This window comes from Drosophila suzukii, unplaced genomic scaffold (genome assembly GCF_043229965.1).
Source record: "Drosophila suzukii unplaced genomic scaffold, CBGP_Dsuzu_IsoJpt1.0 scf_6, whole genome shotgun sequence".
NCBI lineage: Eukaryota > Metazoa > Arthropoda > Insecta > Diptera > Drosophilidae > Drosophila > Drosophila suzukii.
The window spans coordinates 1,314,163-1,339,115 of NW_027255938.1; the positions used below are offsets into that span (position 1 = coordinate 1,314,163).

A 24,953-nucleotide genomic window follows, 5' to 3' on the forward strand; every position below is an offset into this window, starting at 1 on the left:
AACTAGGGAATCGTTGGAGCGACCGCCGACAGTTAACAAATTGTTCAGGATAGGAAAATTCGAAGTCCTACATTTTTTTTGTGAGAGAGAGAAATTCGCGATTTAGAATGCCGGGATAATAATCAGAAAAGTTTTCTACCAATCGTTTGTATTCGTCAAGAAAAGTGAAAGTATTTGAACCCATAGGTCGGTATGAATCGCCTAAGATCGAGCTTTCGCCGATGGAAATCTGAGTGAGTTGACTTTGTTTTAATTTACATTCGCATTCGAGTGGTATCCGAATCTATAATTGAAAATTTTGTTTAGTCTTTGGCGAGATTTAATAGACACCAATTACAAAAAAAACAAGGAAGAACGCTATAGTCGAGTACCTCGACTTTCAGATACCCGTTACTCAGCTAAGGGGACCAAAGGGAAATGGAGATATGCAAGCAGCAAAGCGAGATTAAAATGCGCCACCTACCGGCGGTAGACAGATTTAAGCGTTATGGGCGTTAGATTGGGCCGGCAAATTTTTTTTGACTCAATCGGTAGGTTTTGATAAGAACTATACATTTCAGTTAACATTTTTGTTCTAGCATCAAAACTGTAGAAGCCACAGTTTTTGGCGGTTTGTGGGCGTTAGAGTGGGCGTGGCACTCTGCTTCTTGCGCTGCGTAAGAAGCTCAGGAATCTGCTCGCCAAATCTCAATAGCCTAGCTTTTATAGTTTCCGAGACCTGAGCGTTCATCCGGACAGACGGACATGGCTAGATCGACTCGGCTAGTGATCCTGATCAAGTATATATATACTTAATGAGGTCGGAAACGCTTCCTTCTGCCTGTTACATACTTTCCGACGAATCTAGTATACCCTCTTACGGGAGAAGAGAAAAACAATAATAGTTATAACATATTTTACTAGAAATTTCAATATTAAATTCTATACCTTGAGAAGAAGTTAACTCGGGTCATTTAAACCAAACTAATTAAACCTCAATTCTTAAGCCCCTAGGAGAAAATTGTTGGAAGAAATAATACATAGGAAAAAACCGATAAATACGCTCACCAACATTATATATGTAACAGAGAGTAGGCAAGCAGTTCTAATAAAGGCGCACTGGATAACAGCAGCAGAAGGCGAACAGCAGAGTAACAGCACCAGAAGTCGTACAGGAGAGTAACAGTAGAAGGAGCAGAAGAAGTACAAGTAGCAGCCGAGCAGAAAAGTAAGCAAGAGAGAATTGATGCAGCCGAACGTGTGTGAAAAGTCAGCAGAAAGCAGCAGCATTTATCCAGCAGTTTAGTAAAAGCCAATTGTTCTATTCATTACCTGTGCACCGCGAAATAATATTAATAAACAATATCCAATAATGTCTTACATTTGGGGGCTCAACCAGTTGCGAACTGCCAGTGAAAAGTGAGAAAATGCTCAAGCCGTATGTCTCAGAAACAGTTAGCCGACAGATTGGTGCCGCATAACTCAAAAGCCGCCAGCAAAGGAAACGAGACAACAACCGGGAAAAAAGAAGATCAGAAAAAGAAAACCGTATTTTTAAGCAGGCTACCGGTAAAGGTATTGCGCAACAGAATTATTATGACAAATGAAAAGGAACCACCAGATGAAAAAATGGAAACATACGATGGCCCAAGTGGATCAGGGACAGGTGGAAACAATCGCCGAAACGACACAAACGTCTTAGAAGAAAACACACAGACGCTCCAAGATCTGGTTAAACTTCTAACGTTAAAAATTAGCGCCGATGAAATTGACAAAAAAAATGATGCGAAGCTGGTAGTGGAAAATTTTGCGAAAATAATTCCTGAGTTCAGTGGAGAAAATATGTCAGTGCAGCAGTGGTTTAATAACTTCGAATTAAACGCGGAAGCATATGGGCTTAACGACAAACAGAAAAACGTACAAGCTCATGCCAAAATGACATGTACAGCCGCTCTTTTCCTGGAGTCTACAGAAGTGTACGAGTACAGCCAGCTGCGTCACCAACTTAGAACGGAATTCGAGTGCGATCGTTTATGCAGTGCCCAAATTCACAATCAGCTGTCTGTGCGAGTGAAAGCAAGCAATGAAAGCTTTCACGAGTACATGCTGCAGATGAAACGCATCGCTGCTCGTGGGACATTGGACACGGAGTCGGTAATTCGGTATATTGTCGACGGATTGAGGCTTAAAACGGATTACAAGTACACCCTGTATGGATGCAGTTCTTACAAGCAGTTAAAAGAGAAATACGAAATCTACGAACGAACGCGTCAGATCGATGAGAATCTGATGGTAAAGAAGAGCCAATCACAGCCGCCCGCAAGGAAGCCCGAGCACGACAGCTATGTGAGGAAACAGCACTGCTACAATTGTGGATCCCAAGAACATCTACAGGGATTGCCGAGCTGCATTAAAGTGCTTCCGCTGCAATCAGAGTGGTCACATGTCGAAAGATTGCCCTGGTACGGCTGCCGTAAACGTAGCATACGAGGAAAAACGCCTTAACGCCTCTCAAAATCAACGATGTACAAGTCAAGGGGCTCATAGACACAGGTGCAGATGGTACCCTATTAAAAATGTCCGTGTTTGAGAAAATGGGTAGCGCCTTCTTGCAGCCAAGCTGTGCAACTTTAAGAGGACTTGGAAACACCATCACACGCTCCGCTGGTCAGTTTATGGCAGAAGTGGAGATCGACGGAATGTGTCTGGCACACAAGCTTCTTGTGGTAGCCAATCATGCTATCGGATGCGATTTGCTGGTGGGATATGACTTTATATCCAAATTCACAATGAGGTCGACGCCGGAAGGGTATCAGTTTTCTCCTCTGAATGAGGAGGAAACTGTGAACACGAATCAGTTAAGCATCTACAATGTGGTTGAAGCAAATACTGATATAGATGTCCCCTTACAGTACAGAGATACCGTCCAATCGATGATTGAAAAATTTTCCGAAAAAAAGCAGACTGCTGTGTGCCCGATCACGCTGACAATTTTACCGGATGAGAACATAACGCCGTTTCAACATGCTCCAAGCAGAGTGGCTATAAACGAAGCTGATGTAGCTAAGCAGCAGATTGATATATGGGTGAACGCTGGAATAATACGGCGCTCATCCTCAAATTTCGCCAGCCGCACAGTCATCGTCAAGAAAAAAGATGGGAGCAACAGGGTCTGCGTGGACTATCGCCAGTTGAACAAGATGTGCTTGAAAAACTGGAAAATGCAAAAATGTTCACCATAATGGACTTGAAAAATGGTTTCTTCCACGTTCCAGTCGAAGAAAGCAGCAAGAAATATACAGCGTTCATAACGAAGGAGGGCATCTTTGAATTCAATCGATCGCCTTAAGTCATGTCATAAGTCACTTCATAAGTCATGTATTTCAAAACCTCATAAATGAAAACATTCTGGATCTCTACATGGACGACATTGTTATACACGCCGAAACTGCCGACGAATGCCTGGGAAAGCTACAGAAGGTTTTAGATGCAGCAAAGTGGAAGAAATGCCGATTCCTGCAGTCCTTAATAACATTTTTGGGACATCAAGTTGGAGGAGGAGAAATTAAGCCTGGACCGGAGAAAACCAAAGCCATCAGAAAGTTTCCAATGCCGCAAAACATCAAGGCGGTGCAGTCGTTTTTGGGATTAACTGGGTTTTTCCGTAAGTTTATAAAAAACTATTCACTGATCGCAAAACCATTAACGAATTTGCTGCGAAACGACGTTAAATTTAAAATGGGTCTGGACGAGCAGCAGGCGGTCGCCATTTTAAAGGAAGCATTGGTGAGCGAGCCGGTGCTAAGACTCTACCGCAGAGATGCAAAAACCGAGATACACACCGACGCGTCAAAGGATGGGTTCGCAGCTACGCTATTACAGTGCCATGAAGGACAATTGCATCCGGTCTTATTCTGGAGCAAGAAAACCTCGGAGTCTGAAGCACGACAGCACAGCTATATACAAGAAGCCAAAGCTATTTTTCTCGCATGCAAAAAATTCCGTCAGTACATACTCGGTACCAACTTCAAGCTTGTAACTGATTGCGCCGCTTTTAAGCAAACGTTAAGCAAGAAGGACGTTCCGCGCGAGGTAGCCCAATGGGTACTGTACCTGCAGGACTACAGTTTTGAGGTCGAACACAGACCAGGAGAGCGGCTGAAGCACGTGGATTGCCTGAGTCGATACCCAATTGATGTCATGATAGTATCCTCGGAACTCACAGCAAGAATCAAGAAAGCCTAGCAGGAGGATACGATGATCAAAGCAGTCTCCGAAATCCTGAAAATTAAACCATATGACAACTTTAAATTAAAGGCTGGTCTGGTGTACAAGGTTGTGCAGGGAACGGATCTGTTAGCAATACCGAAATCGCTAGAGAGAGAGATAATAACAGAGGCACACAACGCAGGCCACTTTGCCGTACAAGAACAATGCATGCCATACAGCAGAGTTATTGGATCCCACATCTAGAAGGGAAGGTACTGAAGATCATAGGAAACTGTATGAAATGTATAATCTACAACAAAAAGCTCGGCAAAAAAGAAGGATTTTTGCATCAAATCGACAAAGGATCAGAGCCGCTTCATACTATACACGTAGACCATCTGGGACCAATGGATGCTACTTCAAAGCATTACAAGAACATCTACGCGATGGTTGACAGCTTTAGCAAGTTCGTATGGATGTATCCCACAAAAACAACAGGTGCAGACGAAGTCCTCAAGAAGTTACAGGAATGGTCGGACATCTTTGGTAATCCGGCTCGTATAGTAAGCGATCGCGGAGCAGCATTTACGTCGTCTAGCTTTGAGGAATTTGTGAAGGAAGAAAACATCAAACACGTTTGGGGCACCACAGGAGTTCCAAGAGGCAATGGACAAATAGAACGTGTAAACCGATCCATCCTGAGCATTATTTCAAAGTTGTCGTCAGAGGAACCTGGAAGGTGGTATAAGTTTGTACCTCGAGTTCAGATGGCTATCAATGGCACAGTTCATGAATCTACAAAGCGTTCTCCATTTGAGCTGCTGATCGGGATAAAAATGCGTTGTAGACCAGACAGCGATATACTTCAGCTAATAGAAAAGGAGATGGTTGATAACTTTGATGACGAAAGAGAGAAGATGCGACAAGAAGCAAAAGATAATATTCAGCAGGCCCAGAAAAAATATAAGGAACAATTTGATAAAAAACGAAAATGCGAGTACGGATAGAAAGTTGGAGATCTCGTCGCCATCCGTAGAACTCAATTCGTAGCTGGGAGAAAGATGGCTAGCGAATTCTAAGGTCCATACGAAATAACAGAAGTGAAACGAGGTGAACGCTATAATGTACGAAAAGTAGCAGACGCCGAGGGACCCACGAGCAATGACAACATGAAACTATGGAGCTTTGCTTCAAATAATGTAGCGTGTAACGGTTGCATGAAATCGGGAATCTGCAGTTGCGGGGCACGCTATTAGGGTCCGGCACTCGCTCGTCGGCTTTGGGGGTGGAGGTCTTGCGCCTACAGATTCGCGTACTGACTACACATTATTATCACTAAGATCAGAAATAAGCGTACTAGCGACAAGAGAGAATAGTAAACTGAAACCGGAAGAGAACGATAAATAAATTCAGGAATAAGTATTATAGTGACAGAAAAGTTTTGGAGAAAGTTAACTATGCGAATCCACGGATGGTATTGTGGTCGCGTATGGCCCTCCCAACCTATGATCACCACCTTAAAGCATGGCTTCGGTGACCCCTTCGATACCCTACGATCGAGAAATCATCGGCTTAGTTCAGTTCAATGTTATTTATAGATCCATGGTTTTATTTCTGTTCGAAAAGGTAATTAATTTTCCGTAGATAGAAATACAAGTCATATTTAATATTTATAAAAAGAACATAGGGTATTTGAAAAAATAAGGCATAGGAAGATTATATTTATGATATAACAATGTATTTTACTAAATATAAATTTTAGCTTAAAGAAATAGTTTTCCGATAGTTCTAGGTATTCTGTATTATTTTTTTTTTAGTAAAGAAATACTTCTTCAAGGGACTTTCTAAATTTATCAATTCATGTATTCAGGCAATTAGAGACTTTAAGATTTAATAATAGGCGATCGTAATTTATATTCAACTTCTTTTGAAAATCGCAAATTAATTCATAGAGAATGCAAATAACTCAAGGTATTTTAATTAATTAATTGTTTTTAGATCGGAGTTTATGTTCAAATTAGTTTCGTTCACTTTACGGATCGGCGAGAAATGTGAATAAAGTAGTATATATAAGTGATTAGTTAGAGTGACTCACGGCATTTCCTCCAACGTTGAAGATCGATCTCCGGACGGGATAAGTTGGCTGTAATCTAAAGGGTAGCGATGTTTCTCGCCATGTAGAATTTAAAGGGCAAATAAACATTTCTCTCATTTCTCTTAGACGCGCGAACGATTTAAACTAAACTTGTAACCCGTATCTAATTCATCGTGCTTCCTTGAAAGCTTTACAATAACAAATTTTCCATTTAAAACTAAATAAAAAAAATCTAGCTCTTCTTAAATTAAATTAATGCTTCTCGGCGTGCATTGTCTCTTTTAACCCGAGTGACTGGGTAATTTCTTTAAATTTGTTAAACATAGCTATCGCTTTACATGCCGTTGCCACTTGAGGCTTTACGAAAAATTATTGTTTGCTTTATGGTTTGCATATCTTTGATTTCATTGATTTTCTTTTCACATTAATTCTTAAATTCGGTTTCTCAAAGCGCGTTGGTTATATAATAGGGTTAGGACTGATCCAATACGAAAGAGAGTTTTATTTCCATTAAGGTTAAACACGGTTGGCTAGGGTGCCACGCTAGGTTAAGGCCGTTCACACACGCGGCGCTTTTGCAACATAAACGGGTATAAATCCCTAAATCTGCGGCAGCGATATTCCACTCGGGAACCACCAAGACGGATACGCGCACCCCTCAAAACTCGGCTGGTGTACGGATGCGCGGCATGATGGGCATCGGGACAGGTTATATAATTGAATTAAATTGCCATCGGGTCCTCCTTATATAAACTGCTCTGGCCGGCACTACATGACCCGTAGATAGGTAGACAATCTCTCCAAATCATTCCTCGCGGGCCAACCTGACGATTAGGCATTTAAATTAATTACAGATATGCCAAAATATGGGTCCCAAAAAAAACATACCTGACGATTGGGTCCCGAGATTTGATTTTGGCCTTCTTAAGGTGGTAAATCCTCCAGTAAATTGGCCGAATCAACAAAATGCGCCTTTGGCGGCAACTTGTGGCAGCACTGGCTGGGTTTTCCACCCGGAATTTTAAAAAATACCTGTAGTGTACATTTGTTGGAGGTTAAAACGCCCCAATTTCTAAACAAATGCACTTGCACTTACTTTAAGCTTTATTCGCTGGCTAGCTTTTATAGCTGGCAGCCACACTGAGTGCTAAACACCACTTTGAATACTGGATGCCACTCAAAAATATATATCTTTCGGACTTTTAGTCTATTAATTGAAAAATGAAACTTTGAGCTGTGGGCACGTCCGTGTCAAAACTAGAACTTTTCAAGACCACCCTGGCTCAGCTGTTCAAAACTATAGAAATATCGAATAGCCGACACAGGTGGCCACACTAGGTCAAGCTTTGGTTTAAGCGGACCCTGTATAGTAGGCTTTCAGGCTGAACCTAGGTTCGCCAGTTGCTACAGGCGCCGTTACAAAAACCCCCCCGCTAGAGTCAGGCTAGGGTATTTGGCTCTAGATACCCTAGACAGATTACCGCCTGGAGTCGCATAGCTGGCGAATATCTTTCGCGTGATAGTTACCCAAGAGTCGACCTTGCAAGTCCTCTAGTTCGTAAAAAGATCTTCCCAATTTTCTTCGAACTCGGGCTTTTACAAATGATGGACCAAACTTGGCGTTATAGCCGGTCTGAAAACAACTTTGCTTGAAATTGCGTCGAAATACCTCTTGCCCTTCAGCGTTGGAGACATCTCTCAAGCGCAAATTATAACGCTTTTCGTTCCGATCGTGAGCTTTCTGCATTTGCTTAGTCGCTTCCTCTCGGATTATTTCAAATGAATCTTGCCTATTAAACATCAAGGAGAGATCATCTAGCATGTTCAGTCTCCTTAGCAAGGAATAAGTAGAACCGGAAGTTACCATATGCTGGCCGAAAGCCATATAGTACGGCGTTGTACCGATACTGGCATGGATCGAGGATCTCAAGGCACAACATATCCTATTCAAATACTCATCCCAATCTTTCTGATCTGGACGAAGGTAAGCTCGAATCGCTGAAATAACAGAACGATTGACTCGCTCAGAGGCGTTAGCTTGAGGCGAATGAACAGCCGTCAGCACGTGTGAAATCTCATACGTCTTCATTAGTTTCTGAAACGCTTCAGAACGGAATTGTGATCCGTTGTCTGATACGACAGTTTCCGGGACACCGAAAGTCATGAAGAGCTCGCCTTCGAGGTACTTAATAACAACACTAGCATTAATCTTCTTTACAGGTTTTAGAAATACAAATTTAGAGAAATGATCTAGGACTATGAAAATCCCGATATTCCCGCTTCTCGAACGTGGGTAAGGTCCGAGAAAATCGATGAAAATTCGTTGAAAAAGTCGCACAGTTTCTGGCGCTTTTCCTAGCGGTGGTCTGAGAACATGATTCGGTGGTTTAGTCGACTTACATGTCTCACAGGCATTAACGTATGCTTTCACGTCAGGCACGAGGCGAGGCCAAAAATAATACCTCCTAACGCGCTCGACAGTCTTATGTATCCCGCCGTGGGAAGCCAATGGACTGTTATGTGCTTGGAAAAGAACTTCGGGGATCAGCTCTGATGGTAACCAAAGCTTCCATGCGTATTCATCGTGTACTTGTTCTCCAGTTAAATGTTCTGATTTTCTATACAAATACCCCTCCTCTGTTTTAAGATCAGGGAAATTATCTTTCTTCTCTTCAACCTTAGCTACTAGATCTTTGTAAGCAGGAGATTTAAAGTGGTTTGAATTCAAATCGACCAACAAACCTTCCCGCAAATCTATCGCCGCGACTTCGTCCTCGTTAACGCGGGTCAAGGAATCAGGTACCACGTTCATAGTACCCTTACGATGCTCAATTTTAAATCGATATCTTTGCAAGGCTATCGCCCATCGAGCTAAACGAGAACTGAGATCATGGTTAGACATAAGCCATTTAAGCGAGGCGTGGTCAGTTATAATCGTGAAATCATGTCCTTCCACGTAAGCTCTAAAGTTCTTCAAGGCTACTATTGCCGCCAGACACTCCTGCTCGGTCACGGTATAATTTCTTTGAGCTCGATTTAGTTTTTTCGAGACAAATGCTATAGGACGTTCGTCTCCTTCCTGAGATACCTGTACTAACACAGCACCGACACCAGACTTGCTAGCATCGCAATGGATAGCAAATGGTTTAGAAAAGTCCGGGCTACATAACACCGGAGCTTGGCTAAGACGAGTCTTCAAGATTTCAAAGGCTTTTAGTGCTTCTGGAGTTAGACTGAACTTTCGTTTGGTTGTCATTAAATCAGTTAAAGGAGAAGCGAGTGATGCAAAATTCGGAACGAATTTGCGGTACCAGCCACATAAGCCCATAAAACTCCTCAAACCTCGCAGAGTTTTCGGGACGGGAAACTCGGTGATTGCTTTCACCTTTTCAGGATCTGTACGAATTCCGCCATCACCAATGATATGGCCCAGGTAACGTACACGTCGCATGCAGAAATGACTTTTGCCAATATTGATTGTCAATCCTGTACGCTTGATGTGAACGGCGATCTCCCTAAGTACGTTAAGATGATTCTCAAAATTTGACGATACTACCAGGAGGTCATCCAAGTATATGAATACCTCGTTCCTGAGATGCGGTGGGACGACTTTGTCCATCAAGCGAGACATTGTGCTGGTGGCATTACAAAGCCCAAAAGGCATTACTTTAAATTGGTAGAGTGGCCTACTGGGGACTGTAAATGCAGTCTTGTCTCGGGATTGAACTTCCAACGGCACTTGTCAATATGCATCTTTCAAGTCAAGACTAGTAATATACTCGGCTCTTGGCAACCGACTTAATATGCCGCTGATTTGCGGAAGTGGATATGCGTCTTTCTCGGTGAAACTATTGACCTTTCGGCAATCTAAACAAATCCTCACTTTGCCAGGTTTAGTAACCATGACGATGGGAGAGGACCAAGCGCTTTCCGACTCTTCAATAACCCCTAATTGCAACATTCTGTCTCTTCTGCGTACATACTCTTCTCAACGGCAGGTGAGACAGGAAAATGACGCTGTTTAACTGGCTTAGCACTGCCCACATCAATTGTATGTGTAATCAAACTAGTCTGACCAAGACCTTCCTGAGCGAATGAAGGAAACGAATTGATAACATGAACTAATCTTAGCTTTTCTGCTTCGGACAAGTCGTGTTGATCTGCCTCGACGTCGCTGCTAACTTTGCTAGACTTTTTAGATTCTAGCGCCGGATATATGCAGATTTTTGGGAAGAAGATCATACAGCCTCCAAAAATCTATGCCCAAGTATAGATCTTGCTTTAGTGATGGTACAATATAAATGTTTAAAATCTTTTGAATGTTTCCATATTCTATGTTAACTTTCATCTTGCCTACTATTCGTTGTGGGCTTCCATCTGCCGTGGTAGCACTAACGTTTAACGACCTGTAAGCACTATTATTCTTCATGAGTTCGCTGGCTAAATCACCCCCAAAGCAACTTATAGATGCCCCGGAGTCAAGTAAACCGTACACGGTACGATCTAATAAACGAACCGGCGAAAACGGTCGAAGATCTCTTGTTTCTGTCGGAACAGAACAATTCTAATATTTTGCCAAAAGCATTTTATTCTTTTAGAACTCCGAGATTTAAATCTTTCCAAGAGAGGGTTAAGACAAAATTTTGGATTTGGAATGTCAGGTAAATTTTTAACTTTACAATGCAGTAAAGAGCTGGCATTGCTTTCCGGAACGTCAGGGATAATTTGTGGTGCAACGAACGGTACATCCACATTTAATCGGTCATCGTTGACTGGTTGCGAAAGGCACTCGAAGTTTTCGGTTTGTACGGCAACTTCGAAGTGCCGGACTTGGAGTTTTTTGCACACTTTGCACAATTTAATTTGTAAGTGTTATCTGCTCCACAGCCGTAACGAAAAAGTCTGTTATCGGCTAAAAAATCCTGGTAAATGTGGCCATCTTTGCGACAATTCCAGCATTTTAAGGTAAACGCGTCTACTTCTAACTCGTTTTCCGACTCCGAACCTTTCTGAGATTCAGATTCTAGAATCAGTTCTGATATTTCGCGTCTAAATGGGCTACTTTTACTATAACCGTGAGCGCGTTTGACGTCGTCGAGAAAAGCTTCGCGTCGACGACAGGTTTCTCTTAACTCTGAGACTGTTGAAATATCGACATTCAATAACTCATGTCGTATTTCAGGCCTCAGATTATTCTTAAGAACTCGGACAAGTTTTCTCGAGCTCCATGGTATCTCTAGTTGATCGACTAAAATGTTTACGCTATTGTAAAAGCTATCGAAGGTTTCACTAGGCTTCTGCTTCCTGTTGCGGATCAATTCCTCGATATCAATATCATCCCTTTTCTGACGAAATTGTAATCGTAAAGCAGAACATAACCTATCACAGCGGACTTCAGTCACCGATTTATGGTAACGCCAATAAAATTCGTTGGCCTTGCCCTATAAAGGACTGAAAAAGTTCCATCTAACGTTTGATGCGTCAGCGCCTCAACTCTATAAATGAAGTTATCTACTGAAACACCTGATCCCGAAAATTTAATTTTCCATCCGTTTAAAATATGAACGACCTTGTCGGGTCTAGTTAGGAGGTCGGAAAAGTCATTTCGGTGAGAACCAGGATAACCTATGTTAGGCAGGACCCGATGTCTGTTTTGAATTTGCTCGACAACAGCTGGCTCGTTATTTTCCTCGTCTACTGGAGGAGGAGTTGCTGATCTTTCCTCGCCACTTATAGCGGAATTTGGCGGAGTTCTGATCAGTCTCTGTACACTTTCTTCTACTGAATTCTGGATTAAATCGGTCATTTTCTCTGAAGGAAGAGAAAACAGCCTTCGCTCCATGGACACCATTGTGACCGTGTTTATTGCGGTTGCTTGATCAGTAACGCTATTGTTGTTGCTCTGAGCGCTTCCAGATGGACCCGGGGTATTATCGCTAATTCCTTGTTGGCGACCTTTAGATTGAAACCGAGTTTGTAAACACTTTTCGACCACTGGCCTGCAAGAAACTTTGCATACTGGACACAAGTCGCTTTTCTTGAAATGCGCATCAATGCACCTCTTATGAAACTCGTGACGGCATATGGTTTCGAAAAGTTCGGAAGATGATTTAATTTCGGACTTGCATATCGGACAGACAGGCTTGGTGGCTTCCTGAGAGCCTTTTCCTGGGGATCGAAATAATTAAATTTAAAAAAATCACAAAAACCAAAGAGAATTCAAGGTAGTAGATATAAAACTAATATCTTCTCGATATATAAACCAAAAAAATTAGTAAAAGTGAACTTTTGCTTGATGTTTCCCGTATCGTAGGATAACTAAATTATTATTTTTTTTAACTGCTAAACTTTCTCGGGAAAATAATAAGAGACAGATTAATCGGACTTCTCGTTTTCTCTATAAAACTAAATCCATGTAGGGAGACGGTTAGATTTTTTAAAGTGCATTGCGGACAGAGTATAGTTCGAGAACTAATACTGTTGTATTCCTGCTTCACTAATAAAAAAAAATGTAATCGCTCTTAGGCTAAACGAAATTAAAATTTCTGCAGGTCTTTCGTGGATAGTGTACCACTTGAAGTTGTACCTATTTTCCAAAACGCTTGAGCCTATAGAAACCTTTTAATTTGCAAAGTGTGGTTAAGGTAATGATGTAGCAAATCAGAAAGGGTCAGAAGATCTATCGTAGTTGGATACTTTCTGCATTTTCCTCGGACTGAGTTTTCTAAACACCACTAACTAAGTAAAGAAAAATCCTAACTCTGATTATTAATTTTGACCAGAAAGAAAACTAATGTTCTTTGTCTTTGTTTTCCAAAAGATTTAAAGATCAAAGAAAGGTATTTTGTAGAAGTGAATAAAATAAAAGTTGAAATTAAAGAAGTATAGAAAAGAATTCGAATTTAATTACCGGTGAGTCTTAATGAGTGATTACTCTACTCACTAAGGCCCCACACGTTGAGAGCCAGAGATTTAATAGTAGGCGATCGTTATTTATTCAACTTCTTTTGAAAATCGCAAATTAATTCATAGAGAATGCAAATAACTCAAGGTATTTTAATTAATTAATTGTTTTTAGATCGGGGTTTATGTTCAAATTAGTTTCGTTCACTTTACGGATCGGCGAGAAATGTGAATAAAGTAGTATATATAAGTGATTAGTTAGAGTGACTCACGGCATTTCCTCCAACGTTGAAGATCGATCTCCGGACGGGATGGGTTGGCTGTAATCTAAAGGGTAGCGATGTTTCTCGCCATGTAGAATTTCAAGGGCAAATAAACATTTCTCTCATTTCTCTTAGACGCGCGAACGATTTAAACTAAACTTGTAACCCGTATCTAATTCATCGTGCTTCCTTGAAAGCTTTACAATAACAAATTTTCCATTTAAAACTAAATAAAAAAAATCTAGCTCTTCTTAAATTAAATTAATGCTTCTCGGCGTGCATTGTCTCTTTTAACCCGAGTGACTGGGTAATTTCTTTAAATTTGTTAAACATAGCTATCGCTTTACATGCCGTTGCCACTTGAGGCTTTACGAAAAATTATTGTTTGCTTTATGGTTTGCATATCTTTGATTTCATTGATTTTCTTTTCACATTAATTCTTAAATTCGGTTTCTCAAAGCGCGTTGGTTATATAATAGGGTTAGGACTGATCCAATACGAAAGAGAGTTTTATTTCCATTAAGGTTAAACACGGTTGGCTAGGGTGCCACGCTAGGTTAAGGCCGTTCACACACGCGGCGCTTTTGCAACATAAACGGGTATAAATCCCTAAATCTGCGGCAGCGATATTCCACTCGGGAACCACCAAGACGGATACGCGCACCCCTCAAAACTCGGCTGGTGTACGGATGCGCGGCATGATGGGCATCGGGACAGGTTATATAATTGAATTAAATTGCCATCGGGTCCTCCTTATATAAACTGCTCTGGCCGGCACTACATGACCCGTAGATAGGTAGACAATCTCTCCAAATCATTCCTCGCGGGCCAACCTGACGATTAGGCATTTAAATTAATTACAGATATGCCAAAATATGGGTCCCAAAAAAAACATACCTGACGATTGGGTCCCGAGATTTGATTTTGGCCTTCTTAAGGTGGTAAATCCTCCAGTAAATTGGCCGAATCAACAAAATGCGCCTTTGGCGGCAACTTGTGGCAGCACTGGCTGGGTTTTCCACCCGGAATTTTAAAAAATACCTGTAGTGTACATTTGTTGGAGGTTAAAACGCCCCAATTTCTAAACAAATGCACTTGCACTTACTTTAAGCTTTATTCGCTGGCTAGCTTTTATAGCTGGCAGCCACACTGAGTGCTAAACACCACTTAGAATACTGGATGCCACTCAAAAATATATATCTTTCGGACTTTTAGTCTATTAATTGAAAAATGAAACTTTGAGCTGTGGGCACGTCCGTTTCTCTTGCTGGTTAAAATAAGAAGAACTTAACCGGAATCGGCTGGATACCAGCGAGGCTCTTGTCGGAAATATATATAATATGACGACCGACAGGTGTCAAAACTAGAACTTTTCAAGACCACCCTGGCTCAGCTGTTCAAAACTATAGAAATATCGAATAGCCGACACAGGTGGCCACACTAGGTCAAGCTTTGGTTTAAGCGGACCCTGTACAGTAGGCTTTCAGGCTGAACCTAGGTTCGCCAGTTGCTACAGGCGCCGTTACACAACAGCTAAAGTTCGGTTAAATTGGTCAATGTTAGCGCTAGGTGTTTTCTGCTTACCTTAATAGTCATTTTAAATAAAAGTCTACTTCACATCTTAGGCCAACAGTGCAAAGAAAGGGGTACTTTCAAATTTGAGATTACAATCGAAAAAATTAATTTTTTAATAGTATCGGAAACCGGTTTTTATAATGAGAAATGAACTCGCTTTTTATCTCAACTTAAAAAATAGTTTTTTAAAAAACATTTGTGCTAGACCGCTCACTTTAACTCTCGATTAAAAGAACAACACCATTTCAATGTTTGTATAAACACTTAGTGCACACCACCATCCTTTAAGTTCATTAGCACTTCACTCCACTTTAAATGCTTTAAAATTCTCACTTTTTGAAATTTTAAAGTTTTAGCCTTACGTCGATTTTTGAGAGCCTGAGAATGAATCTTTTAACAGCTGATACAACAGCTGCTTCTCTTAAAATTTCTTAAGCATAACATTGAATATTGGTTAAAGTATTCCAAAAAACACACTTTTGTTTTAACAACTATTAAAAAATGGCCTGACCAGAAAATTTCCCGATAACGCAAAGGAACAACCTATATGGGAATGTAAACTTTGGCTTGCCGAAGTTAGCTTCCTTTCTTGTTTTTTTTAGTATTTTTAAATGGTCTTAGCTCATATAAAAACTACAGATAGATTAAAATACTGTTTTTTATTTTCGTTCCCGTTTTCAGTGCCCTTTTATTATGCCCGTTACTCGTAGAGTAAAAGGGTATACTAGATTCGTTGGAAAGTATGTAACAGGTAGAAGGAAGCGAATCCGACCCCATAAAGTATAGATTTTCTTGATCAACATCACTGGCCGAGTCGATCTAGCCATGTCCGTTTGTCCGTAAAATGTTGGGACTTGGCGTATAGGTTCTTTCTTCGCAGCGCAAGTTTGTTTCAGCGCGGAGCCACGCTCACTGAATAGCCCATAACGCTAAAACCCGAGAGATTTTGTTATTATTAATGTGAGGAGTTGAATAACTCCCCACAAATCTTAGCAACAGCAGCAACAGATGGCCGGAAGCATCGCCACGTCGAGACGTTCGGGATTGGGACACCAGGAATCTCCGAATTGAGACACAAGTGGCTGAGGTCCGGAAGGCACCACACGGCTAAGTCAAGACCACACACGCTGGCGAATTGCCCGGCGGGTCTGTCAGAGTCAAGCGAAAGAAAAAGAGTAAAAGGATATACTAGATTCGTCGGAAAGTATGTAACAGGCAGAAGGAAGCGTTTCCGACCCCATAAAGTATATATATTCTTGATCAGGATCACTAGCCGAGTCGATCTAGCCATGCCCGGCTGTCCGTCTGTCTGTCTGTCAGCTAATGGGACCAAAGGGAAATGGAGATATGCCAGCAGCAAAGCGAGATTAAAATGCGTCACATATCGGCGGTAGACAGATTTAAGCGTTATGGGCGTTAGAGTGGGCGTGGGAAATTTTTTTTGGGGTCAATCGATAGGTATTGACGAGACTAATACATTTCAATTAACATTATTTTCTAGCATGTTGGCGCCACGGGCTTAGGCGGTTTGTGGACGTTAGAGTGAGCGTGGAAAACTTTTTTTTTTGATCATTCGCTAGGTATTAACAAGACTAATACATTTCACTTAAAATTTTGTATCTAGCATAAAAATTGTGGGCTACATAGACTTGGGCGGTTTGTGGGCGTTAAAGTGGGCGTGGCATCTTCGCGTTGCAAACTTGTACTGCGTACAAGGATACGGAATCTGAATCTAAAATCCCAATTCCTTATCTTCTATAGTTTCTGAGATATTCGCGTTCATATTTACGATTTTTTGAAGCTTGTGGGCGTTAAAGTGGGCGTGGCAAATTGGGGTTAATCGATAGGTATTGATGAGGACAATACATTTCAGTTAAAATTTTTATTCTAGCAACAAAACTGTAGGAGCCACATTTTTGGGCGGTTTGTGGGCGTTAGAGTGGGCATGGCACATTGCTGAAACAAACTTGCGCTGCGTAAGAAGCTCAGGAATCTGCATGCCAAATCTCAATAGCCTAGCTCTTATAGTTGGTGCAATTGGAGTCAAGTGGGAGCGACGTTATCGATAGTTTAGGTCGATAGGGCGATAGCTGCAGCAGCGGGATGAGTCTGGCGGGCGATCTGGCCATTTGAAGATTAATCCCGGTTCGCTCTGGGATTACTTCAAATGGCCCATGTATCCAATGACCCAATGTCGAGAGAGGCCATGTAATATGGCGGGGGGGCGATGATCAGCAGATATCGTGATAGTCGCGGCCATACTGTCCAGCAATCAAGGCAGATGCAGCTAGGAGTGCTAGTATAAATTTTCTTTGTGCCTTAAATTAAATAGTGAGTTATGTGGAAGTTCTACAGTAGTTCGGTATTTAATATTTATCATTTATAAAGGCCCGGGGTCCCAACACAAAGGGCCCCGGAAGAATTTATTTGGACTCTACTAACATCGCCATACCTACCAGCCCGACTTGGCTGCCCAGCAACCGGTGTCCGTTCGACCCGTGCCAGCGACCAGCCAGGAAAGCCTTCCACAATCGACGCCGACGACGTCAACATTTCCCGGTGAGTCCGTTCCGGCGTACCGCGTCCTCCTCCTCTCGGGAACTTCCAGCGGTCGCATTGCGGCGCTGAGAAGTATCTCCATTTTGTCTGGCAGCCGAATCTCGGACTGCCCGTGCACCACTCACCGGAGAGCGCCATTTTCCCGTGTGGAGATCCGTATCGCTGCTGGCCTCCGGCGGAAAGTCATCAGCCCGGGCTCCCATCGCCTCCAGGCCCGGCCCGACGGTGGCTCAAATTTACGAGAAATTATATACACGTGTACCTCGATTGTATATATTGATATCTACTTACCTGTTAGTGAGTTTATCCGGAGTTAGACCCGAGAGCCTTATTTGTCCTCGTTGTTTGCCTAAAATTAAAAAGGTCGCGAGCATTAGTTAAATGGTATAGTTTACAGTGCAGTTACGTACCTTTTTGGCCTGTCCCTTCTTTTCCCCTGGAGCTCCTCAGGATTAGGTGACCATACACACGCGCATCGCGCATGTTCCTTTGAGGGCCGCGTTTCCATGCGAGCTCTACCAATACATGGCTGGTAGAGCATAGTTTCCGCGGCGCCTGTCCCCTTTTCCAGCAAAACGAATCCTCTGCTTTGACCGCGTAAATATCCGAGACGGCGGCCAGGTTTCGGTCTTAAGGGCTGAGGAAGGATAAACCTGTCAAGAGAAGCATGTATATAAACGATTGTACTTACGATATTTATTAAACCTTTGTAATACCCACTGTGTGAGTAAGCTTTCCCAGTGGGGGGGATGCAACCGTAGCCGTAGTCGCGAGGAGGGGGCTCCTGCCGCTAATGGGTGGTGCCCTGCAGCATCTTGAGGGCATCCATGGTTGGGTGGGAGCGCTTGGCTAGGACATCGATAGCCACCAATGTAATCCATTTTTCCGTCAATATTTGTAGGTTTTTGCTTTGTTTACGTTTTTGTCCTTAGTGATGACCAATAGATTAGTAAAGTGAGACCGCGAAGTTATCGATACTTATGTTGCGAGCTGTGGCATTAGGGATACTCTGCCCTGAGGAACGACTGAGCTAGCGGCACTGCCACCGAAAAAAGCAGTTCGTAACATATTGGCGCCCAATTTAAACAAAATAAATTGTCGAGGCGACGACGTCTCGCCCATTTATGACCCTGACGCCCCCGCCATCACGACCTATGGCTTGCAACATAGATTGCAATTGCTAGGGCGTGGTGACGGGGAAGTCAGCTGTGTAGGGAAGTTGGAAGTAGAACGGGAGGCACGTCGACAGTGCCGACGATTTGCTCCTGGTCACAGGTTTACCAGTGAACCGGTGATGGCATCTTGGGGCAAACCAAGATTTGCATCACGCGATGCACTGAAGAGAATCTGTGATAATTTCTGTGATAGAGTAGTTTTAAAGCTTGTATTTTGTTATTTATTTATTTGAAATGTTTTTTTGTTAGGATGTTGGGTTCCTGGGTTTTTCTCCCCGTCCTCGATTTCTAATTTTATGTCGGCTGTAAACTTAATTGCGTAATCGTGACCCGTAGCAACCCTACGCGCTGCACGGTTGCCTCGACTTAAAATAGAAAAAAAGGGCGGGAAAGAAAAGCCAACAGGAGCCAAACCAGCCGATGTCCTTAACTGGCAGCTATCACCTCAAGTGATAGCTAGTCCAGTTGACGAACGGCTAGGCGGAGACGGGAAAATAGGATTTTTGAAGAAGCCCAAGACAGTTAGGTCGGAAGCCCACCGGCGAGGGTCAGTTCCATCTCCCCAAGTCAAGAGTAGTAGGAAGAAAAAAATATTTAAAAAATTTAGGAGATTTTGAAAGGTGTTGGAAAGTGAGGAAGATTTGTTTATTGTTATTTATTTTTGCTAATAGATATTTTCGTATTTATTTTGATATTTATTATATTATTTATTATTGTATTTATTTGTTGTCTTATTTATTTATTTATTTATCACATTTATTATCGTATTAGTAGCTATTAAGTATTTATTCAAAATTTCTTGGGAAGTATGTCCGAGGGTAAGGACGTCAGGGATAGGCACGGCCACCAGCTTAGGTCGATGGGTCCTCCTGGCGACGACAAGGACGATGTCTGGTCCACGGATGTAGAGGGTGCTGCTGGGTTGCCGCGGATATCGCTGGCTGGGGGCTTACCCAGAACGCCGGTAGGCGGTAGTGCGGGATCAACCGGATCTGAAGCACCATCGGTCGCCCAGGGTCCTGGATTTCAAGGCAATCGTCGAGACGCAGGATCGACTTCTGGTTCCGGAGCAGACGGCACCACAAAAGCTGAACACGGAACGGGATACGTCGGCGGAGTCGGCGATGAACGCAGCTCTGGCACAGGCTGCCCAAACCTATCGCGCATCACAGGAGTTAGGAGTGAGCCAGGCGTTGCGGGAAGAAATAAAGAACGGATTCATCGACATGATGAAGTTGTTGAACGACGTCCTGAGGCCAGCCGAGAGCAAACCGCAGCCGCTTCAGGAGGGCGCGAGTCGCCAAGTGTCGATGGTGCCCACCCCGTCGTATCCAGAAGGCGGCGCAAATGGCCCAGCGGGGATTCAGCAGCGGCAGGATACAGGAGGATGCTACCGAAGGCCGTCGGAATTGCCGCCCAGGCAGCGACCTCGACTGCCGGTAAATGACTCGCCAGGGATCGACAGCAGCCTGAGCCAGGAACCGGAGTATCATCCGGCAGGCAGGAGCGATCGCCACGCACGGCCATGGCGCATCGAGGACCGAAGGACGGCGGATTTTCGGGACGAGCCGCGGTTATACGCCAACGCGGGAGCCGGCACCGGAAACCGCTACATCCGAGTAGACTGCTGGAACCTCTCATTCGGCGGCGAGGACGATGGCCATTCCGTGGACGACTTCGTGTTCCGTCTGGAGTTCCTGCAGGGGCAGCATCAATATCCGTGGAGTGAAGTTCTGCGCAACTTCCACGTTCTCTTATCGGGCAGAGCGAAGTAGTGGTACTGGGTACATGTACGCCAGTCCAGAGTGGACACTTGGGACCAGCTGCGCAGGGCTCTGATGGATCGGTTCCGTGGCCACCAGACGGAACACGAAAGGATGCACGAGCTTCTTCAACGTGAGCAACAGCCGGGAGAGAGCGCGGATGACTACATCCATGCGATGCAGCAACTCGCCTCACGCCTAAAAAAACCAATGCCAGAGCGGCAGTTGGTGAAGGTGATCAAAAAGGGATTGAGGGACGGTATCGCTAGATATGTTTACGCGATGGACGTACTCACGGTAGACGAACTTCGGGAAGAGTGCGTCGAAGTGGAGAGGAGTTTCGGTCGTCGAGGGCGTGCTGCTTATCTCCAGCAGAACAAGGTACGGGTCAGCGAGGCCGACGAAGGACGAAGTCGACGAGCAGCGACACCTGGAGGTGGTCGAGCTACGCGGGCGAGTCCGAAATCCATTTAGGCCAGGTTGCTGGAATTGCGGGGCTGCGGAGCACGGATTCCAAGATTGCGAAGCCACGGAGTGGAGGAGATTTTGTTTCCGGTGCGGCAAGCTGGGCGTGATATCTCCAAAATGTCCCGATTGCGCGGAAAACGGTCGGCTGGGCAGCCCGAAAGCGGGAGGGACTCGCCCAGGTTGGAATCCCGCGAAGTAGTTCCGAAGAAAGAAGAAGAAGATAAGAAAGTACATAGTCCATCTAATAGTAATAAGTATTTATTAAGATACCTACCGGAGGATAAGAGGCTTCGCCGTTATATGGAGGCACGGAACCGGATCTTTGCGGAGCATCAGCTGAGCGGCATGCGTCTAGTCTCACGGAGAGTCCAGAAGGCAAGGGAGCGCTTCAGGATGAGGAGATCCAGACGACGAGAGGTGGTTGCGGCCGTTAAACGCATAGATGCCGCCGATCCTAGACCCTTCGCCGACGTGGAGACCTTGGGCAAGCAGCTCACCGGCTTGTTGGATACAGGCGCCAGCGTAAGTGTGCTGGGCAAAGGCTGTCGAGAGCTCGTGGAAGCGCTGGGAGTTACCGTCCAACCGTATTTTTCGGTAGTCCGTACGGCTTCTGGCGAAGATCGATCCATCATAGGACGCTTGGAGCTGCCTGTGAGGTACAAAGGCGTGAGTAAGCCGGTCACGTTCTACCTGTGCCCATACCTGGAACAAACGGCGTACTTCGGAGTCGACTTCTGGCGAGCCTTCGGACTAGCTCCAGCCGTCGTGGGGAAGCCGGCGACGAGAGGCGTCAAGGCAGCGGAGGAAATCCATGCCAGCCAGATGGAGCATTATGCCGACCAGGAAGATGAGGACGAGGTAAGGGAGGAACCCGAATCCTGGAGCCTTTCTGCGGAGGAAAAACTGGCGTTAGGCAAGGTCAAGGAGGAGTTCCTTACCTTTGAGAGGGACGGCCTCGGAGTCACCAGCATGGAGAGGCATTCCATCGAGCTGATGGAAGGAGCTCGGGTCTTTAAGGATCGTCCGTATCCGATGTCTCCGGCGAAGCAGAAGGTGGTCGAAGACGAAATCGACAAGATGTTGGAGCTGGGTGTCATCGAGGAGAGCAAAAGCCCGTGGAGCAGTCGCACAGCAGTGGCGTCGAAGCCAGGGAAAGACCGGTTCTGCCTGGATGCCCGGAAGTTGAACGCCTTGACTATCAAGGATGCATACCCTCTGCCCAGTATAGAAGGAATCCTCTCCAGAATAGATCAGACGCATTACATCTCCAGCGTTGACCTGAAGTTTGCGTTTTGGCAGATCGAACTGGATGAGAAAAGCAAGGAGTACACTGCGTTCACGGTTCCAGGCAGGCCGTTGTACCAGTTCCAAATGATGCCGTTCGGGCTGTGCAACGCGGCACAACGCTTGGTACGGCTCATGGATCGGGTGATACCAGCGGAGCTCAGATCCAACGTCTTCGTCTACTTGGACGACCTGCTAGTCCTGGCTCCAGATTTTCAGACGCACCTGAAATACTTGCGTCGGGTAGCCCACAGTCTCAAATCAGCCGGATTGACCATAGGGTTAAAGAAGTCGAAGTTTTGCTTCAAATCTTTGACTTACCTAGGGTTTATAGTCGGAGGTGGACTGCTGCGGATAGATCCTGGACGTGTTACGGCAATCCAGAAGATGCCTTACCCGAAATCCATGAAGGAAGTACGTGCCTTCCTCGGCACAGCGGGATGGTATCGACGGTTCGTCAAGAACTTCGCTACGCTAGCCGCACCACTCTCCGAGTCCTTGAAGAAGGCTGGAAACACAAAGTTTTCCTTAAGTCCCAGCGCTACCCAGGCAGTGGATGACCTGAAGTTGGCCTTGACGAGCGCGCCGGTCCTGGTTCATGCGGATTTCAAGAAGCATTTCTTCATCCAGTGCGACGCATCCCACGTTGGCGTCGGCGCGGTATTGTTTCAGCGGAACCAGGACGGAGACGAGCAGCCCATCGCGTTCTTCTCGGCCAAGATGAACAAACACCAGGTTAACTACTCGGTCATGGAAAAGGAATGTCTGACGGCCATCCTAGCTATTCGAAAGTTCAGACCGTATGTGGAAGGGATGCCCTTCACATGCATTACCGATCACGCCAGCCTTAAGTGGTTGATGACCATGAAGGATCTATCCGGACGACTCGCAAGGTGGTCTCTCCAGCTGCAGGGCTACGATTTCAGCATTGAACATCGTAAAGGCAGCGAGAACGTAGTCGCCGACACTCTGTCCCGCATCATAGAGGAAGTCCGGATAGATCCAACGGAGTTACTGGGATTCGAGACGACCGAATTTGCTGCGGAGGATTATACGGAGTTAGTGCAAGACGTGGAGTCCAACAGGGAGCACTTACCGGACCTCAATGTGGACGGCGGACTAATCTTCAAGCGCATGAAGAATCCGAAAATGGACGAGGAACTGGAGGGATCCGAATGGAAGCTGTGGATCCCGCAAAGCCTGACGCACAGCTTGGTAGAGCGTGCTCATTCGGACCCCAAGGCTGGGCATGGTGGGATGACGAAGACCTTGGAGATCCTGCGACGCCAGTTCTATTGGCCGGGGATGACCATCCAGGTACGGGAATACTTCCGGGGTTGCGAGGTGTGCAAGGAATCCAAAACGCCTAACTTCCGGGTGCAGGTCGGAATCGGAAGAAGGGTAGAGACGGAGAGGCCATTCCAGAAACTGTACATCGACTTCCTGGGCAAGTATCCGAGGTCCAAGAGTGGACACGCCTGGATATTTATCGTGGTGGACCACTTCTCGAAGTACACCTTCTTAAAGGCGATGAAGGAGGCGACGGCGTCGAACGTTGTAAATTTCCTGGTAAACGAGGTATTTTACAAGTTCGGGGTGCCTGAGACGATACATTCGGACAACGGCAAACAGTTCGTATACAAGGCGTTTGAGGAGATGATCGATGGCTTCGGTGTACAGCACATGAGGACTCCCGTATACTCACCACAGAGCAATGCCGCGGAGAGGGTAAACCGAAACGTCTTGGCCGCAATTCGCAGCTTCTTGGACGAAGATCACCGGGAATGGGATGCACATTTGCCGGAGATTGAGGTGGCCATCCGAAACACTGTCCACTCAGCCACAGGGGAAGCGCCGTTCTTCACTGTATTCGGCCATCACATGTTCCTCAACGGTTCCAGCTACAAACTAGCCAGGCGACTCAGGTCTCTGGTCGACCATGAAATGGCCGGAATGCAGACCAAGGACAAGCTTCGGGTTATCCACGCCAAGGTGCAGAAGCAACTGGAGGGTGCATACCAGACGAGCCGGCAGCGCTACGATAAGCGAGCCCGAACTCTGCTCGCCAAGCCAGGCCAAGAAGTCTTCCGCCGCAACTTCGTGCTGAGTGATTTCAGCAAACCTTTTAACTCCAAGTTTGCTCGCAAGTTCCTTAAAGCCAGGGTGGTCAAATCCGTCGGCAGCAATGCATACTTGCTGGAGGATCTCCAAGGCCGCAGTCTGGGAGTGTATCACGCCAAAGACATCCGGTTGTGACCTGAAAGGACAAAACAAAGTATACGAGCATCGCGATAACATCTGCAATACCCATCGTATCTCCAAAGCTACCAATTATTTCATCGTTCTGCTGAAACTCCGGGCAGTGCCCCTCGAAATCTTTGGTTGATGCTGCAATTGGAGTCGAGTGGGAGCGACGTTATCGATAGTTTAGGTCGATAGGGCGATAGCTGCAGCAGCGGGATGAGTCTGGCGGCGATCTGGCCATTTGAAGATTAATCCCGGTTCGCTCTGGGATTACTTCAAATGGCCCATGTATCCAATGACCCAATGTCGAGAGAGGCCATGTAATATGGCGGGGGGCGATGATCAGCAGATATCGTGATAGTCGCGGCCATACTGTCCAGCAATCAAGGCAGATGCAGCTAGGAGTGCTAGTATAAATTTTCTTTGTGCCTTAAAT

General features: G+C 44.9%; 2 protein-coding genes across 2 annotated transcripts in view; one reads left to right on the top strand and one right to left on the bottom strand.

The window, feature by feature from the left end:
- The window catches only part of LOC139355011 (RNA polymerase I-specific transcription initiation factor RRN3-like), a 107,529-nt gene that overhangs the window by 65,134 nt on the left and 17,442 nt on the right, over window positions 1-24,953 (top strand). The window lies entirely within an intron of this gene.
- On the bottom strand, window positions 19,441-21,377 carry LOC139355000 (uncharacterized). Its single transcript, XM_070999269.1, has 2 exons — window positions 20,818-21,377; window positions 19,441-20,719 (listed from the first exon to the last, which is right to left on the bottom strand). The coding sequence occupies exons 1-2, from the start codon at window positions 21,221-21,223 to the stop codon at window positions 19,977-19,979; spliced, it is 1,149 nt and encodes a 382-aa protein (XP_070855370.1). The 5' UTR covers window positions 21,224-21,377; the 3' UTR covers window positions 19,441-19,976.